Consider the following 16904-nt stretch of genomic DNA (forward strand, 5'->3'; position numbering starts at 1 on the left):
TATACCGTAAATATACTGACGAGTTCAAGGTATATTTTACATATTCCTCGTTTTTGATATTCCGTGGAATATTACTAGCTATATGGAACATTTAGCTATGCCCAGATAATTTTATACGATTGATACATCAATTTTCTACTTGTTTGGCTTAGTTTAAATAATTGCTTTTATTGGATTTCTATATGAAATGGACAAAATCAACACAACCACGTTTTTGGGAAAAAAAGTTTTGGAAAAACATCGATGTGATCGATGTTTAAAATATTGCTAATGTGTGTGATCTAATGATAAAATTAGTTTGAGGTTTTAGCTGAAATGATTTATTTTTCGCCTTTACCCTCAGCTATAATTATTACGCCATTCTTAATGAGTGATGATAGTTGACACGATAGGCACCACTTCTAAATGGCTTTGATAAAGTTTGTATGTTTGCCTTGGAGACAATAGTAGTTTATGAATACTCTTTTTGAAATTATTTTACACTGTTTTGAACAAAACCTTAATTACTATATTCATTTCATACCCTTCATGGGTTAATTTTAGCCGAACATTTTGAAAACATCGATGTATCATCGGACTTATCGATATAACATACTCAAAATATACTATAATATACTCTGACTTTCAGATATATACCGTCCCATTTCAAAATATACCGTTGAAAAAGCGAACTTAGCCCACTTAACCCCCCTTTATTTAAACAGGTTAACAACTTGAGCTAAACCAAGTTGCTAAACCAAGAGCTAAATCAAGCAAATAACAGCTTTTATTTTATCTTCCACGCCCAAGTGTACCGCGACACCAACCACGCTGCCCATTCTTCATTTATTTTATGGCGGTCAGGTCTATTAATCAATAAGCTGAAGGCTCAAATCAAAGACCAAACTCACATCAAAAATAATTTTTGTAGAAGGGATTGCACTTGCGGTCACTCACACGACAAAAGAAGATCAGATTAAAGATTAGCCTAAATACGGTTAATTATGCTCTGTTGTAGCTCTTTGTAATTTTTACCGTTACTTCACTTATCTAAGTACAATTAAAGAAGAGAAGCTCTACGCGAAGAGAACTCTAGATGTAGTAAACATTTTAACGAAATAAGCCTATAAAACGTTGCCAGTGCAAGACACATACAAACTCAACTTCGCTTACAATTATTTTTTACATATACACTTTTATTCACTATTTTAACCCAAAAACATAAAATTTCAATACTTCTTAATATGTAATATATAATGAAAAACAGTAAGTTCTTCGGTACTTTTTTTTGCGACTCTTGGTTGACCTTTTCGCGGAAATGCCCATGTGTTTTATCTTCCTGAAGCAGGGCCGGATATGGACGACATTGGCGTTTTGTGTACACGGCGGTCCAGATAACTCCACAAACTTTCAATAGGGATTACTTTTAGGCAGTTATATAGCAGCCAAGACCTCACTTTATGGGGTCTTATGCTTCGGGTTATTGTCCTGATAAAACTTTAAACGACTGCTTCACATTTTCTTTCCAAAAATACACATCGAATTTATCGAATCTTATCACCCCAAGGTGAATAATGTGGGAGGCTATCCAGAATTGGACAAAACATAATAGCAATAAAATAATAAAAAAAAAAACAATAAAATCTTGCACGTTACCAATACAAAAGTTTACCAAGAAATTGCAAGGTGTGTGACCTAGGGAGGGTTATCATTTCTCACAGCGATGCACAAATTAATCAAATTGCAAACATTATGAAGATATTTTGAAATTTAATCCTAACACTGTTTATTTAAGGGGCTAGTTTTAAAAACTGAATTATTTACAAACATTAATTTAAAATCGTAATCTGTTTCAATAATTTAGAACTTTAAGGAGATATGTAATTGCACACGGTATTGTCCCTTCTACGAAGTTAAGAAAATAAAAATAAATAAAACTGCTTCCGTCAACGTATGGCTTGCGACATGTGCAGGGGTGTCACCATTAGCGTCAATTCGGCATCCTTTAGGTTCGCTCCTCGCAGATTAGCTTCCTGGAGATCGCTGCCAGACAAATTGCACCGCTCTAAGTCTGCTCCGGCCAGAACGGCGGCCCGAAGATTACAATTCTTCATGTTGGCATTCTTCAGGTTGGCCACTCGCAAATTGACACCAGCCATGTTACTGCTCTCCAAGCAGGCGCTTTTTAGATTGACTCCTTCCAGATTGGTACGCACTCCTGTGGGATCTTCAAAGTTGCACCCGCGTAGGTTGGCCCCTTCCTAAATTGAGATTAATCTGTCTTAAGCCACCAATCGTATACAGCATTTTCTTACCATGTTTGCGCATAGACCTCGCACCGAAACCAATTGCGCGCATTCCAGGTTCGCATACTGCAGGTCCGCTCGCTCCAGACAACAATAGTTGAGATTTGTGTGTGAAAGGTTGCAGTGCGACATGTTCGCGTACTGTGGGATGTAGTAGTGGTAGATACATTTGTTAGAATAATGTGGTAGGCTCCCATTGACCAGCTTGACAGCTTACTTTAAAGTTAATGTTGCGGAAATCCAGCTTTCGCAAATCAGCTCCAGACAGATTGACCCCCTGAAAACGGAGCTCCGTTATGACGGAGGTTTGTATGATGGCCTTTATAACATCCATTCTGGTAAGCGGTCTGTCGCTTTGCGGTTCCTCCTGCTGTCCTAGACGCTCCTCTAAGTGGGTTATCAGCGAGTAAATGCCAAAGAATCGTGCCTCTTCTAGAACTCCCATCACACTAACGTTGGCGTCACAGACGAACTGGCCATGCCTTAAGTAATTAATAATGGGCTCAAAGTAACGTGGACTCCTGTCAATCAGGTAGGCCCCCTGTTCATCCTTTTCGCTGGGCTTCATGCTGCCATCCTGCAGGAACATTCGCGCTAGCATAGAGTCCGGTTCTCTGCCAACCAAGGTGTCAATAGTGGTAGTGTATATCTGGCCGCCCACATTCAGCTTAACCCAACGATTGGGGGCAAAGCTCCTTGCGACGGAAATACTCCCACTGGCGGCCTCGTCTTCTCCAGTATCTCTTTCCTTCGGCTCATTATCCATCTATTTTAGAAATTACACAAATGAATTATTTTTTGTATTTAGTTGATTCCACTGTTTCCTTGTCTTCTTCTTTCCAGACTAATCTTGCCATTCACAGCGAGCATGTGTCATCGGACAAATAATCTATTTCGATAATATGTACGTACATATAAATATATAATTATAAAATTAGACTTCGAAATCACCAATAAATTGCCTAAAAAGTCCAGTGCCGTATCCGTTATACACAATGACCACCGCCGAGATCGCCAGCAGCAGCTCAACTTCCAACTCCACGGGCCAGCGAGGTGTTAGCCGTGTACTTGCCAAGTTGTCCCATTCTTTGGCCGGGGGGGCTTTCTACGAAGCGCACATGATGTACAGAACGTTATATTTTCGTTATACGGCGCAGAAACGCTACCAGGACTGCCTGGACTTGCTTTTTGACGGGGCCCAGAAGCTGATTGCCAAGCAGCAGGAGGGTAGCGCGGCTGACCTGTGTCTATTATTGGTGGACACACTCGAGAAGAGGGGGCCACTGCCTGAGGACACCGAAAACCTCCTCTGGGTGCCACGCTTGGGCACCCTCATACAAGGTCTTAGCTCAGGCATAGTGGAGCGTGAGACGCTGATTGTAAGTAATGCAATTTTCCAATAAAATGGGCCTTGAATTGTATTGTCGTTCCAGCAACGTGCCATCAAATGGAGCATTTCTTTGCACGGACAGTACGGACATCCGGTCTTGCACAAGCTCATTGCACACGTTTTTTGGACGGAGGGCAACATAGAGTCGGCCCGTCACCATTATCTGCTTTGTCAGGACGGCAGTCTCTGTGGTCGAGTTTTGATTGAAATCAGCCAGAGCCGAGGGTTCCAGAGCGAGGTGGACTTGTTTCTGGTGCAAGCAGTCCTTCAGCAACTGTCGCTGAAGGATCGCAAATCCGCCGAGGACACATTCATTGAGTACACACGCTATCACCCTAAGCTACTGAGGCACGAGTTTCCCTATAAGGAGCCACTGGTCAACTTTTTGTACTTTCTGTTTCGCTTGATCGAGACAAAGAGTGTGACAGGCTTTCGTTCCCTGCGAAAGCTCTACGATCCTTCGCTAAAGCGCGATACATCGTTCTTGAAGTACGTAACGAAAATTGGAGTCATCTACTTCGACGAGCAGCCGGAGACAAATGCCGGCCCTCCCGGATTGGGTGGGATGTTCGGCGACATATTCAGTCGGATGATGCAAGGCTTTGACGAGGAGGATGCGGAAGATCAGAGCACGCCCCAGAGAAGGCAGAACGTTAACGAGCTCGACTAACAGCAGTTCCAGCTGCAGCTTCGTCACGAATGGCAATGGAGAACTTCTTGGTTCTTTTTATTAGTGGGCGCTTTTAGTCAACGAGGTTCATTGGCGCTATTTCACCGGACTATTCTTTTCCTTGTTATAATTTTAATATACTGTAACGAATGGACATTTAGTAGACTGACTATTGTTGTAATGTCAGATAATATGTAAAATAGTCAGTCTTAGCTAGAAGTTGTTTGGAACAACTCATTAATCCTTTCGAAAATAAACTCTCTCTGTATAGTAAAAACAATTTCTGTTTTTATAGTTCTAGTATGTTTTAGACTTTCTATAAGTACTGCGAGTTCCTTTCCATGCACCAGGATCTCGGTCTTTTTTGTCTATCCCTACGTTTTCTCGCCATATGACCCGTTTGGTTGCAAATGGACGGCATATCAATACCGATGTTTCACATGTCAATGCTTGACTGACCGCTTTCTCGTATGTTTTTCTGGGCATCAGTACCATTGCGCGGCGTGTGTCTAAATCCTTGATACCGTCTATAAAACCATTGATTTTGCATCTCTCTAGAAAGTCGGTTGGGACATCATTGTAAGCCAGGCGTGAGATTCGCGCTATGTCTGTCGATGCGCTTCTCGCATGTGGTCACCTCCATATCGACGCTCCAATGCACGCTTAACAGCCTCATAATTCAATTTATCTGCGTCGGGAATCGATTGCAGCACCTCGGCAGCCTTCATCTGGAGCATCATCTGTTGCAACATCGCCATCATTTGGCCATTGTTTGCCACCGACTGCTTCTCCTGCACTGTCGACCTGGAGCCTTGCTCATCCAAGACTACGAGTTCTTCTACAGTAAGGCCTGCTCTCTCCATTGCAGCTTTTAACCGTAGCTGCAGTTCGGATTTCAAGTCGCTTGTCGGTAAGCCGCGCTCAGCTAATTGCTTCTTCAACGTGATAGCGTGTGTACTCAATGAACGTGTCCTCGGCGGATTTGCGATCCTTCAGCGACAGTTGCTGAAGGACTGCTTGCACCAGAAACAAATCCACCTCGCTCTGGAACCCCCGGCTCATTTCAATCAAAGCTCGTCCACAGAGACTGCCGTTCTGACAAAGCAGATAGTGGTAACGGGCCGACTCTATGTATGTTGCCCAGCGTCCCAAAAACTTTTTCGGAAAAATGCGGCAGTACAATTCAGGAGCAACGTTTGAGAGGATCGCAATGGATATAGTAGGCCCATTCCCAACCAGTGACAGTGGAAATAAATATGTATTCTTATATCCGATCCCTAATCAAGAGGCATCGACAGTGGCGAATGTGTTTATAAATAATTGGAAAACAAGATTCGGAGTACCAATGAAATTACATTCTGACCAAGGTCGTAATTTTGAGTTTCACACATCCAATGATGCATGTGAGACATTAAGAATTTAGAAGACACGTACAAAACCACTTCATCCTCAATCCGATGGAATGATAGAACGTTTTAACCGAACTTTAGAGGAGTACCTTAGGAAAATCGTCGGCAAAAATCAAAAAAATTGGGATGAGCCGGAAGGCTGATTTGAAATTCGGCGTAACCCCAACTTTTAATGAAACTGGCAATGATGGTCAAACCCGCAATGATAATATGCGATTGAATGTGAGACATACAATTTTATAAAAGGTTTTGTTTTGGACACTACCACACTTTCACGTAACCCCTTAATATTTACATATTTGAAAAGTGACGATGTGACGACGTCACAGTAATCAAAACGATCAATGTGGCCAGTACCGTTGAGAAAAACTCTGCCAGCATAACAGCACGACATCTTAAAAAAAAACGTTATTTTGTCGGAAATAAAGAAAAATAAATTAATTGAAAAAGCTTCAAAAAGTAACCAACGTTTTTGAACAACAAATTTCCATTGTTCATTGGTATGTATCGGAAGCCCGATATATTTGAAATAGCCAGATTTCCGGCTAATAAAACATATTTTCAAGCAATTTAACTTTAAAAAGCGCCACACCCAGTTATAAAAGAGCTGAAGTGGCAACACTGATGCGGTCATAGAATTAAATACCAAATAATGCCTGGTTTCAATTAATCGGAATTAGATATGTATCAACAAATTATTTTAGTTTCGCTTTATATAGAAATCCAATAAAAGCAATTATTTAAATTAAGACAATCAAATAGAAAATTCATTCATCAATCGGATAAAACTATGTGGGCATGACTAAATGTTCTCTATAGCTGGGAATATTCGACGGAAGATATAAAACGAGTATTTATTGGTGAATAACCGGTTGACAACAATAATTACCGGCAACACTAGTTCTCATACCGTACGGATAACGATGTTATAGAATTGAGAAAATGTTTGTCATCCAAGGCTCCGTAGGTATCAGGATCGTGATAAATATACACAAGATACTAATAATGTACTTAAATATGTATAAAGAATATCACTTTGAGAAAAGGTTTTTAGAAATTACGTTTTATCTTCATACAAAATTAACGAAATAAGGTGTAAAGAGGCATATGCGCGCATCTATCTTAAAATTCCAGCAACATTGCGACTGTTTTTTTTGTTGACCTATTTTGTTTAAACCTTGTTTTAGTCAAAATACAATAAGAGCATTGACTAAAAACTAGCCAATCTAGAAGAAAATGTATTCATCAATGGCCTTAAATGATGTGGGCAGAACTATGGGCTTTAGTTAGACAGAATTATTCAACGGAATCTCTAAATTGAGCAATATGAACGACTATCCTCCTTCGGTTTTTTTTTGTTTGGCCATTTTCGCTAAAACCTTTTTTTACGCAAAATTAAATTAAAGCAATTATTTAAAGTAAGCCAGTCAAGTAGAAAATAAATTCACTAATCGGATAAAATTATGTGGGCATGGCTAAATTTTCTATATAGCTAGTAATATTACACGGAATATCAAAAACGAGGAATATGTAAAATAGAACTTGAATGTGTCAGTATATTTACGGTATATTTTTCAAATGATACGGTATATTTTTTAAATGAGACTGTATATTTTGATATATATTTCTGAGTGTCAGTCACACTCTAGATATGTATCAACAAATTATTTTAGTTTCGCTTTAGTTTTGTTGTACAACTAAAAATTCAGACGTACTACGCAGCTGAAAGTATCAATTGCACCAAAAGAAACAAAGCAAAACTAGAGGCCGCGGTACGCACGCAGAGTAAGCTAAATTGAACAGGTCAAATTCAGGTGCAGACCATTAACACAAGTAGTATATGGTGTGACATTTGCAGCGAAATGGCTGACAATGCGGCAGTACCCACTGCCGATGTTGCAACTGCAACTGACGTTAATACCGGTGATAGCCCGCCGCTCACAACCTCACCCGCGTCCGCTGATGACCACACGACTCTTATATTGCCACCTGCTCCAGGATCCGGAAACGCCCAAGTCTCCACCCACGCAGATAAAACATCGACAGATGCCACCACATCCACAACAGTTTTGGTGGGTGGTGAGCCCCCTGAATCGGAACGTTGCTGTTGGATATGCTTTGCCACCGACGAGGACAACCGTTTGGCTGCCTGGGTGAAGCCGTGCCAGTGCCGTGGGACTACCAAGTGGGTGCATCAGAGCTGCCTATATCGCTGGATCGATGAGAAGACGCAGAAGGGAAATGCACTGCGCACCGTATCCTGCCCGCAGTGTCAAACAGAATACATAATTGTGTTCCCACAAATGGGAAAACTCGGTGGCGCTCTGGAAGCTGTTGATAACATGATCAAACGCTTGAGTCCATTTCTGGCCGCTGGTTTCTTTGTGGGTTCTCTATATTGGACAGCAGTTACTTACGGGGCGGTAACATTCTTACAGGCAAGCGTTTACCTTATTTGTTGTTATTAAGATCGCCTGAAAACACATTTCCTATGACAGATCGTGGGTCATGAGCATGGTATGTCCATAATGGAGGCGGGAGATCCGCTCGTTCTTCTCATCGGGCTACCAGCCATTCCAGTGGGTCTGGTGCTCGGCCGTTTAATACGCTGGGAGGATGCACTGCTGCGTCTGATTCGCAACCGTGGCACAGTGGTGCGCAAATTTCCCTTTGTTAACCTCCTGTATCCGAGCCTGTAAGAGAACAAAGTCCATTGACACTATCTGGATGGTCAAAGTATTTATTCTTTCATTAATTCCACAGTACCCAGGAGGAGCAGCCAATCAACAGCAATCCGGCCACACCTGCTCTGTCTGATCCAGTTTCAGCTACACGTGTCTTCTGTGGGGCCCTTCTTTTGCCCACCATCTCATCAATTGTAGGTCGCATTTTCTTCGAATCTGTGGACAATACGTTACATCGCACGCTGCTGGGAGGTCTGACCTTCATAACGGTTAAGGGTATCCTAAAAATATATTTGAAACAGAAGCAGTATGCGCGTCGAAAGAAGCGTCGCATCGTGGACTACACGGAGGAAAATATACGCAATTTTATGCATCGCAACACTAACAATCCTGCCGGCGGCGCACGTCAGCCACAGCAGCCCCCGGTGGCCCAAGCTTCCCGGATAGCCGCCGCAGCGGCCCGTGAACGAGACCGCCAGCATGGGGACATTGTCTAGATGGACGGCACAGTGGACCCAATTGCTAATGCTAACTTTTTTCTAGTTCTCGGCTTTTTACGTAGATTGTTTCATCTCTCGCACCAGCAGGAGCACGCTATTCACTAGCTAAGAACAACTATCCGGTAGGCGGTCTGCCAGCAAAATTTATTGTACAAGTCAAGTCTCCAGAAAATGAAGTGTATGTTGAAATATTTGGCCAAGCTTTTTGTTAGCAACACAAATAAAACTCCCTTCCCTCCCATGTCCCTTCATAGATGTAATATTCAAGTAGGTTATATTACATACATACATATATGCTTCCACATATTTGATTTATTCGTTACCATTTTTGTAAATTACAAAGTTGCCTCTGTAAATAAAAGCAAACCCTTGGCTGTGGGTGAATTATAACCATCATATTACGGGTATTTCAGGACATTGATAGCCCTCTATTCGATTTCCCCTGCAACTTCTCGACCTTTGGAACCGCTTGGGTCTGTTCTGAACTTTTGTGTAACCACACTGTGAGCAGTTTAGTGCAATTGGCAAGGTCTTGTGCTCCGGCTGCCAGATTAGATAGGCTTTTTATATCACTGAGGTCCGTGGGCGAGAGAGCGCAGACAGAGTATGAGCTGGTACTGGTCTATGCAAGCTGTAAGAAAGTGCGAATAATTTGTTTATAAATATGTACTGGCTTGTAAGCCGGCTGGGGCTGGGCTGCTGAGTCATTCCGATTCAAGATAATTTATCCGCAACGCAACTGGCCGCCTGGCATACATATGTACATATGTATGTTTGTACAAAGCTGAATCTATGCAGGTGTGTGATTCATATATCCCCAGCACTCAAGCAGCATTGGTTTGGCTTAAGCCGATCCAGCGACTCATGCATTTTATATAAATGAACAACTACATACATACATATGTACTTCAAATGTATATAAAATCTAAAGTCGTCTGTAAACTTGCGACGGATGATATATGTACATATGTATGTATGTATGTACATATACATTTGTACAATACAAAAAGATACTGTTAAAGAACCGTCCAAAGTGAATGCTCCAAAAAGCGATCTAATCATTTATAATTGTTAGCAAGTTTTGTGTTTGTTTTGTCTATTTGCGCTTATCATCGACAGCACCGGCAGCAAGATATCGGTGTGCATTTGGCAGATACTTCCACTGAAGGAAAAGCGAACCCTATGCGGCCGACTCGACTTATAGATGGGCTTCGTAGCAATGATATCTAGTCATATCTATTCCTTCTACAAGTATAAATAAATAGTATTAGGTTATCTAAGAATTACAGATATAGGTATACCTATACATATAGGCATAATTTGGTTACTTTCGAAAATGTAGGGCGCTTGGTGTTTCATATAACGTGGGTAGGGCATTGGAGAGGTTGTCGAAGTCGAAGACCCATACACAGTTAATCTTGGCACATACACGTACGAGCACAAAGAGAAGAGAGCGAGAAAGAGACGAGTGATAGAGAGAGGGAGACGGCACGGTACCGGTGACGTATGTGAGCTTGAGCACAGCTGTGTATGTGCATTTGTGTGTTTGGCCCACCTGTTTGGGTTTTCAGGAGCAATCACACGCTTTTGCGCTCGCGGCAGTAGAAAGATTTCTTGCTGCTTTCTTTCTTCGCCTCGGGTCTGGGGTTTGCTCACTTTTGGCGGAAGAAGCAAGAACAGTAACAAAGCCAACGGGTTGCGTTTGTTCTTTGTGACTGACTTTGTGAGGGTGTGCAGGAGGGAGAGTGCGGTATGAAGTAGGCGGCAGTCTACAGACCAAGGCACATAACGTAACGAGTCGCTGCACATTGGGCCAGACGGCGGATATTCTGGAACCAAAACCTTTTTTGAATGATACGTTATCATAAAGCATACCCTGGCTAGTTCACTTGCCTGTCAATTGAGGTCCACAATTTGTTTGTGTCCTCTTGTGCCCCTTACCAAATATGTTAAGTTAATGTATTCCATTTGTAAAGTACTAATGTGTATTAAATTAACTGCGACCACTTGCGACCGTTATAATTTTACGGGTATTTTCACTTAGTAGGTTAGTCAGAATTTTTTTTAGACAAAGCAGCTCTATATTTTGATGTACATGCTTTCATTGTTGTGAGCTTGATATTTGAAGCACGGAGAAAAATTATGAAATTAGTAAAAAAAAAATAATTATCTTAGACATTTAAATCGAAAATGCTGTAGAAATATAACAAATTTAAGGAGTTGCCAATACTCATCAAATAATTAATAATAATACATTACTAAACAACAACAAATAGTAAAAATTGCACGTTATATGGGCAGTAGGGATGTGCGTGGTCGGAACGGTCTAAAATGTATATCGGTTCTTATAAATATGTATATCAATACAGTCAACAGTAGCTAGGTTCAAGTCTTTAGCCTAATTTTTCGAATTTATGGCAAACTTTCGGCAGCCTGGCCCAATGTGCGCTGGAGCAGCGCCAGCGTCAACGCCAGCGTCGACGTCGACGTCGGTGCGACTACGGTTATAGCAGCCACATCGGGTGCTCGTCCCCCAATCGCAGACCACACGCGCCACGGGCACCATTGAGTGAGGTTTCGGAACGCACGACGCGTCATCTCTTTAACAAAAACAAACAAAACAAAAGACATATGTACATCCATATGTAACATATGTATGTGTGTGTGTAGTACCCATAAACCTCTCGTATGTGCATCGTATGCGCGTGAGTGTTCCTATCGCTCCTGCCCGACATTATCAATATATCAACTGAATCAACCCACAAAGGAGAGGAGGAACATGAACTGAACCGAAGCCGAAAAAGGCTGTTGTTGTCCCATCGAACCAGCGTGTCACCAACGCCGCCGCTAGCTGAAAAAGGAGAAGAAATTGGTTCACCAACGATCCTCAACGCAATATCCTCCAGCCTCCATCCTCCACTCCAATCCCAATCCCCACCATCCATCCAATGAGCAACACAATGACAACCGCCCACGAGCCGACCATCCACTACCTGGACAGCGTCCTTAATGAGGAAGAAAAGCGGTGCGATTACAGCCATCAGTGGCGCAACTTTACGATCTCTCGGTCCGGCCGCTTCAGGTCAAAGAACAAGAAGCGCGATGTGGTCGATGGCAAGCTCTTTGACGCACACAGTGGCGGTGCGGCGACGAAGGAAAACGAAAAGGTGCGTCCATTTTCCAACTCCCATCTACTATCTCCCGGATCCTCCCTACTCGAGGCCCGTTGCTTTATCAGCGCAGTCATTCTATAAATATCAGTATATCGCGAGTAGCGACCCATATTGTGAATTGGGTACGGTACGTGATTTCTTTCACTGTCTATCAACTCAGCAGTTCCACCAATTCAATCGTAGTTAGACTTACCTCGTTTTAGGGTTTCTTGGTTCTTTCCTCAGCCCCACGTTTTCCTAGTGAAATGCAAACAATTGTGACTTTTCAGATAAAACTACAACACAACAAAGTCAGTCCGGGAAAACGGAAATGCTCATTAATAAAACGGAAGTTGGCTTTGTTGTGATAAGACCAGACCTCAAGGCAGTAGTCATATTGTATATAGTATAGTGTAGGCATGGTGGGGTCTTATTCATTCAAGTGCATTGGATTGGACATTTTGTAAGATCTGCGCCCGGATACATACATACACACATGTATACTCATATACATAAGTATTTGTTTACCATTCAATGCCACTTGAGGTAGGGCGTCGAGTGAAATTGAAAACACCAGGATGATGCTCACTTGCACTGGCGGTACTCGATCCTGATGTGTGCGAGAATGCTGTGTTTTGTTACTCAAATGATAATTAGTTGCATTGATGCGGAATGACCACAAGTCCCTTAAAACGCCAGTATATGAGCCCCAAAGCTTGCCCAAGATTGTGGCCCGTTCATGGTCATTTGGTTTCGCCTATATTAGAAAGGCTACAAAGGAAGTTAATAAAATTAAACTATATTCTTGGTGTACTTTGGTCTTGACAAGATTTATATGTAAAGAACTAAGCCATGATAAGATTAGATTGTAAAGGGAACTTTTTTGCCATTTTACCTGCAACCACGTACTTTGTAGGTGAAATGAATGATTTCTCACCTCCTTTCCATAGTATGCAGTGTACTACGGAAAGGCGCTTGTTAGGGTTTAACCCCACACCCCACATCAAATGTATATTCCTTAGGGCAATTACAGACAAAAGTTCCCATAAATGAGGCTCGTAAAGTGCAATCGAAATACACTGCGCACTGCACTCTCTTTTTATAATCGTTTGTTTGTTTCGCAAAAAAGCTTTTTATCAACAAAATAATGAACTGAAACAGAGTTGAGAAACTGGAATTACTAAACAGAAACAAAAGTCGTGTGTATGCCAAACAAACAAGATCAAAAGTGTTCTGTATGTGTCTTCTTTCTGGTTTTGCTTCTGTTGCTGCCTGTTCTGTTCGTTCTGCCACGCATATTCACCTGAGACCGACCCGACCCCGACACACGAAAAAACACACCTATCTGGAAACACTATACTTTTGATGAGTACAGCGACTCAGATTGGCCAAAATGTCATTTAATACGATTTTGTACACCATTTTATGTACAATATTCTACTCCATATTACGAGTAAAGGAAATGCATGACAGGGTAGCGCCAAACGTGTTAATTTTCCCAAACACCAGTTCTTCCGTAAGATGGGGACGGGGGCGTGAGTCGCCCTCCAAGGAGGGCGTGTGGAGCTGATTGCGCAACGCAAATGCATTGACCGGTCGATCGATTGCCCACCGACATTGTTGTCGCGTCATTGTCGTCTGTGCATTGAACTTGGGAGAAGCGTTTTATGATGCCGACTTGATATTTATATCGGCGACTGATGAGGACTCTCCGTTGGTATATGTATACGTTTATTAACATTTTACGGCCGTTCCTAAGCCAGATAAAAGATCGACAATAGAGAGAATATAGTGGTATAGGGGATTAGATGAGAGATCTCCAGCTCAGACAAGCGATCCAAAGATACAATTTATTCCATAATGCAGTAATGGCTTAGGACATTCTAGAGAAATCTGGATCCAAGTAGTCTAGATGGTTCGCTTATTCGTGAGATACGAGTAGGAATCCTTGAAATCAAATTATGGGAAAGTTATTGGTGTTATTTTCCGTTTCTGGAATTATCAGCTAACAAAATCAAGGCTGAGGCATGTCTATATGTATTTATTTATCAGTATATGGGTATGCTATAACACGAGACGGTTGTGGCGTATCTCTGATAATAATGAAGCGCACAAATTATGACGATGGCATTTCCAGTTAAAGAATAGAAAAGCAGGCACCGACATACACCAAATACATACACGTATTTTGCAAGTATTCATCTTTACCTTATCAAAGAACAAAAACCTGTGAAATAACAAAAACAAATTTCTGCACATGTATACATACATATGTATGTATGTATAGATACAAACACTGAAGTGGCTGTGCTTCGCACTGCTTTTGTTTTTCTCTTTCTTTCCGGCAACCTGTCAAAAAGGCTTTTTATATAAATGTCCCCAAGTTAGATTAAAATCAGGTGCTAAATCATAACAAGAAATCATATTCCGCCTGCTCGGGCATGTTGTCTGATTAGCTTAGAGTCAGTGCTGTGATTTCTGACCCGGAACGATAAGTGGGATCTAAGGAGATTCAGTTTGAACATACATCTATATTTACAAATTGAATTTATTTTTATTTTATTTTATTTTAGATCTCATCGCGCAGTTCTTCTAGCGCCGGGCCCAAGTCTGCAGCCACACCCACAACAGGACCCTTCGGCACTCCAACGGTAACAGGGAGTTCAGCTCGAAGTCAACGCGAAAAAGTGGAGAGCTACAAAAGTTTTTACGAAACGAATTTATAGATAGTGGAAACCTGTTTCACAGCTTGATTTATTCTCTACGCACTTATGTGTATATAACAGTGCATGACGCTTTATTATATAAAATTGGGAGTTTGAGAGAGATAGAGAGAGCAAGAAGGTTTATTGCAGGATTTGTGGACTACAATGCACATTACGCCCAGTAAAGGCTGCGTCTAATTTTTGCGCTGGCTGCTTGATTAGGTTTGTTTTAGCATTTAATAAAGCATGCTGAGGGGTTTATATATGTATATTCATATATTCAACATAATATATACAATATAATATACACGCTTTCTCTCCCTGAACTTGGATCGATTGTACTTATGTTAAATTATTATCTGCTGCTTGCTTAGATTGTAAAAGTATTAAAACGTGATAATTGCACTAAATTATAGAATATCTTTAAGTTTATAGCTACATAATTGTATTGCATGTATGTCAGAAGCAGTACATTTGAGTCTAGCCAATAAAGCACAAGGTTGGATCTAACGAGTCGTTTAATCGTTGCTTTAACACAGTCGGAAGTTTCAAATCATGAGCTAGGGATTCCATTGACATCGCCCCGCTGTTCCGGGGCTCTGATGTAGCTCACATCGCGCACGCAAAACTTCGCTCTGCACATTGGGCACGTGCACTTCTGTTCCAGCCAAATTGCGCGATCCACGTCCGTTTGGCGGGCGGCAAACCACCGGGCCAGGCACTCCACACACCACATTGGGCGGCAGTAGCAGTTGGAGCAGGATGCCTCGTTCGTCAGGGGAGCGCCATTGCGGTCCACATCGGCGCATTGCTTGTTGATCTTAATGTTCGGATCGATCAGCATGCAGGCGAAGCATTTTTCCGTTACCGGCTCCGCTTGAAAGACGGGATTGAGGGCCACTTGGGCCTTAAAAACATCCACAAAGCGGTCAATCACGTTGCGATGGAACTGTATGTTGGAAGGTATGGCAATGGGCCGCCTCAGCCGATCCTCCAAATTTCTGAATTCCAATGCATTGATTCGTATGTGAAAATCGGCCACACCTTGCCGCATGGGTCGCACTATGATGCTGATCATCTGCAGAGTGTCATTCTGATCGTGGTGTGTTATGTTGTAGGTCTCCGCCTGCAAGGAAAGAGGATTAATAAACGATCGCGGGAAAAGCACATATAGCCGGACCTTTGCCACACTGAGAGCCGTGTTGGTTTGGTGCGCAAAGTGAACATTGTACATTGTCGTCTTTATTAACCAGTTCTCCGTGGCTATTACAGTGCTTATGGAATTTAGTTTCTTTTTATAGATCTCCGGACGACGAAACTCAGTGCTTATGTCGCTGGCGACGGCACTGTAGCTACTTGGCGTGTTTGCATATTTGGAAAGTGCTTTGTTGATTGGATGTCGCCGCCAGTTTTGCTGGTGCCAGTTGAATATCAGGGCGGGCACTGCGAGCACGGCCAGAACGCTAAACCGCCGGGCCGTCATCCACGTGAGCGTTTTGAACGCTACCGCCTCCTGGGGCATTGGAAAATCTGGGTCAAGCTCAGAGTGCTCGAGCGGCTCTTGCGTGGCAAAGACGGAGAACTTCAGCCTATGGATTAGAAAGTATACAAACGGCAGGCACGAGTGCATGAAGAGATTGAGCGAAGTGCGGCGCAAGTGATATCCTACGAAGTCCATCGTTTCCTCTCCAAGAAACCATGAGAACAACTGCTCGATAGTGAAGCCCAGACGCTGAAACTCCTCCGGTGGGTAAATTATGACCAAACAAAGTAAAAGGTAAAACAGATTGAAAAGCAATTCCGACTCGTCCATGTTTCGAATAATATTGCTGGATTCAACACAACCAAACTCGCCCGGACGAACTCAAAATACTTAATTTGGAAATTGGAACTTGGAAATACAATAATAGATTGAGTGTTTTAATAAATGTGCAATAGTATTCTGTGTTTTTGTATTGTTTTATTGTTGTTGTTGATGTGTCGTTCAGGGCTGCCGACAAATTTCAGGGTACCCTGAATTAGAGTGTCAGGGTTCTGGTTCCACCAGAGATATTTGTCACTAGTTCAGTTCGTGGTTCCGTTCCCGAGAAGCGCGCTTTTGAGAATAAA

The 16904-nt window shown here is 42.2% G+C and overlaps 5 protein-coding genes and 1 long non-coding RNA gene across 8 annotated transcripts; 3 read left to right on the forward strand and 3 right to left on the reverse strand.

Moving 5' to 3' along the window:
• Positions 1-1748: 1748 nt before the first annotated feature.
• LOC4802740 (BTB/POZ domain-containing protein KCTD9) lies at positions 1749-3102 on the reverse strand. The gene is made up of 3 exons (XM_001359566.4): positions 2503-3102; positions 2295-2426; positions 1749-2240 (listed from the first exon to the last, which is right to left on the reverse strand). The coding sequence occupies exons 1-3, from the start codon at positions 3049-3051 to the stop codon at positions 1926-1928; spliced, it is 996 nt and encodes a 331-aa protein (XP_001359603.1). The 5' UTR covers positions 3052-3102; the 3' UTR covers positions 1749-1925.
• A 68-nt stretch (positions 3103-3170) lies between these two features.
• Positions 3171-4622, forward strand: LOC4802741 (Golgi to ER traffic protein 4 homolog). 2 transcript variants are annotated; one of them, XM_033384360.1, is made up of 3 exons: positions 3171-3189; positions 3256-3664; positions 3719-4622. In XM_033384360.1, exons 2-3 carry the CDS (start codon positions 3281-3283, stop codon positions 4343-4345), a joined length of 1011 nt encoding a protein of 336 aa, XP_033240251.1. In that variant the 5' UTR covers positions 3171-3189; positions 3256-3280; the 3' UTR covers positions 4346-4622. The 2 variants fall into 2 exon arrangements, with proteins under 2 accessions (XP_033240251.1, XP_001359604.2); XM_001359567.5 differs by having other exon boundaries at positions 3183-3664.
• Positions 4623-7361: 2739 nt separating this feature from the next.
• LOC4802742 (E3 ubiquitin-protein ligase MARCH5) lies at positions 7362-9328 on the forward strand. 2 transcript variants are annotated; one of them, XM_015182567.2, is made up of 4 exons: positions 7362-7539; positions 7592-8192; positions 8253-8449; positions 8518-9328. In XM_015182567.2, the coding sequence occupies exons 2-4, from the start codon at positions 7617-7619 to the stop codon at positions 8933-8935; spliced, it is 1191 nt and encodes a 396-aa protein (XP_015038053.1). In that variant the 5' UTR covers positions 7362-7539; positions 7592-7616; the 3' UTR covers positions 8936-9328. The 2 variants fall into 2 exon arrangements, with proteins under 2 accessions (XP_015038053.1, XP_001359605.4); XM_001359568.5 differs by having other exon boundaries at positions 7363-7539; positions 7613-8192.
• On the reverse strand, positions 9211-11184 carry LOC26533793 (uncharacterized). The gene is made up of 2 exons (XR_001451896.2): positions 10494-11184; positions 9211-9569 (listed from the first exon to the last, which is right to left on the reverse strand). It is a non-coding gene; the product is annotated as an uncharacterized lncRNA (long non-coding RNA).
• A 260-nt stretch (positions 11185-11444) lies between these two features.
• LOC6897776 (uncharacterized) lies at positions 11445-15305 on the forward strand. The gene is made up of 3 exons (XM_015182568.2): positions 11445-11643; positions 11706-12105; positions 14664-15305. Exons 2-3 carry the CDS (start codon positions 11887-11889, stop codon positions 14814-14816), a joined length of 372 nt encoding a protein of 123 aa, XP_015038054.2. The 5' UTR covers positions 11445-11643; positions 11706-11886; the 3' UTR covers positions 14817-15305.
• LOC4802743 (E3 ubiquitin-protein ligase TM129) lies at positions 15296-16817 on the reverse strand. The gene is made up of 2 exons (XM_001359569.4): positions 15976-16817; positions 15296-15921 (listed from the first exon to the last, which is right to left on the reverse strand). The coding sequence occupies exons 1-2, from the start codon at positions 16606-16608 to the stop codon at positions 15349-15351; spliced, it is 1206 nt and encodes a 401-aa protein (XP_001359606.3). The 5' UTR covers positions 16609-16817; the 3' UTR covers positions 15296-15348.
• Positions 16818-16904: the final 87 nt, after the last annotated feature.

Source organism: Drosophila pseudoobscura, chromosome 2 (assembly GCF_009870125.1).
Source record: "Drosophila pseudoobscura strain MV-25-SWS-2005 chromosome 2, UCI_Dpse_MV25, whole genome shotgun sequence".
Lineage (NCBI taxonomy): Eukaryota > Metazoa > Arthropoda > Insecta > Diptera > Drosophilidae > Drosophila > Drosophila pseudoobscura.

Coding starts and splice junctions, on each gene's coding strand:
- LOC4802740 (XM_001359566.4), bottom strand. CDS start 3,051: ATGGATAATGAGCCGAAGGAAAGAGATACTGGAGAAGACGAGGCCGCC. Junction 2,427..2,502: donor TCCGCAACATTAACTTTAAA/GTAAGCTGTCAA, acceptor TACATCCCACAG/TACGCGAACATGTCGCACTG. Junction 2,241..2,294: donor GAGGTCTATGCGCAAACATG/GTAAGAAAATGC, acceptor ATCTCAATTTAG/GAAGGGGCCAACCTACGCGG.
- LOC4802741 (XM_033384360.1), top strand. CDS start 3,281: ATGACCACCGCCGAGATCGCCAGCAGCAGCTCAACTTCCAACTCCACG. Junction 3,665..3,718: donor TGGAGCGTGAGACGCTGATT/GTAAGTAATGCA, acceptor TTGTCGTTCCAG/CAACGTGCCATCAAATGGAG.
- LOC4802742 (XM_015182567.2), top strand. CDS start 7,617: ATGGCTGACAATGCGGCAGTACCCACTGCCGATGTTGCAACTGCAACT. Junction 8,193..8,252: donor GGGCGGTAACATTCTTACAG/GCAAGCGTTTAC, acceptor TTCCTATGACAG/ATCGTGGGTCATGAGCATGG. Junction 8,450..8,517: donor AACCTCCTGTATCCGAGCCT/GTAAGAGAACAA, acceptor TTAATTCCACAG/TACCCAGGAGGAGCAGCCAA.
- LOC6897776 (XM_015182568.2), top strand. CDS start 11,887: ATGAGCAACACAATGACAACCGCCCACGAGCCGACCATCCACTACCTG. Junction 12,106..14,663: donor CGACGAAGGAAAACGAAAAG/GTGCGTCCATTT, acceptor ATTTTATTTTAG/ATCTCATCGCGCAGTTCTTC.
- LOC4802743 (XM_001359569.4), bottom strand. CDS start 16,608: ATGGACGAGTCGGAATTGCTTTTCAATCTGTTTTACCTTTTACTTTGT. Junction 15,922..15,975: donor CGGCTCTCAGTGTGGCAAAG/GTCCGGCTATAT, acceptor CTTTCCTTGCAG/GCGGAGACCTACAACATAAC.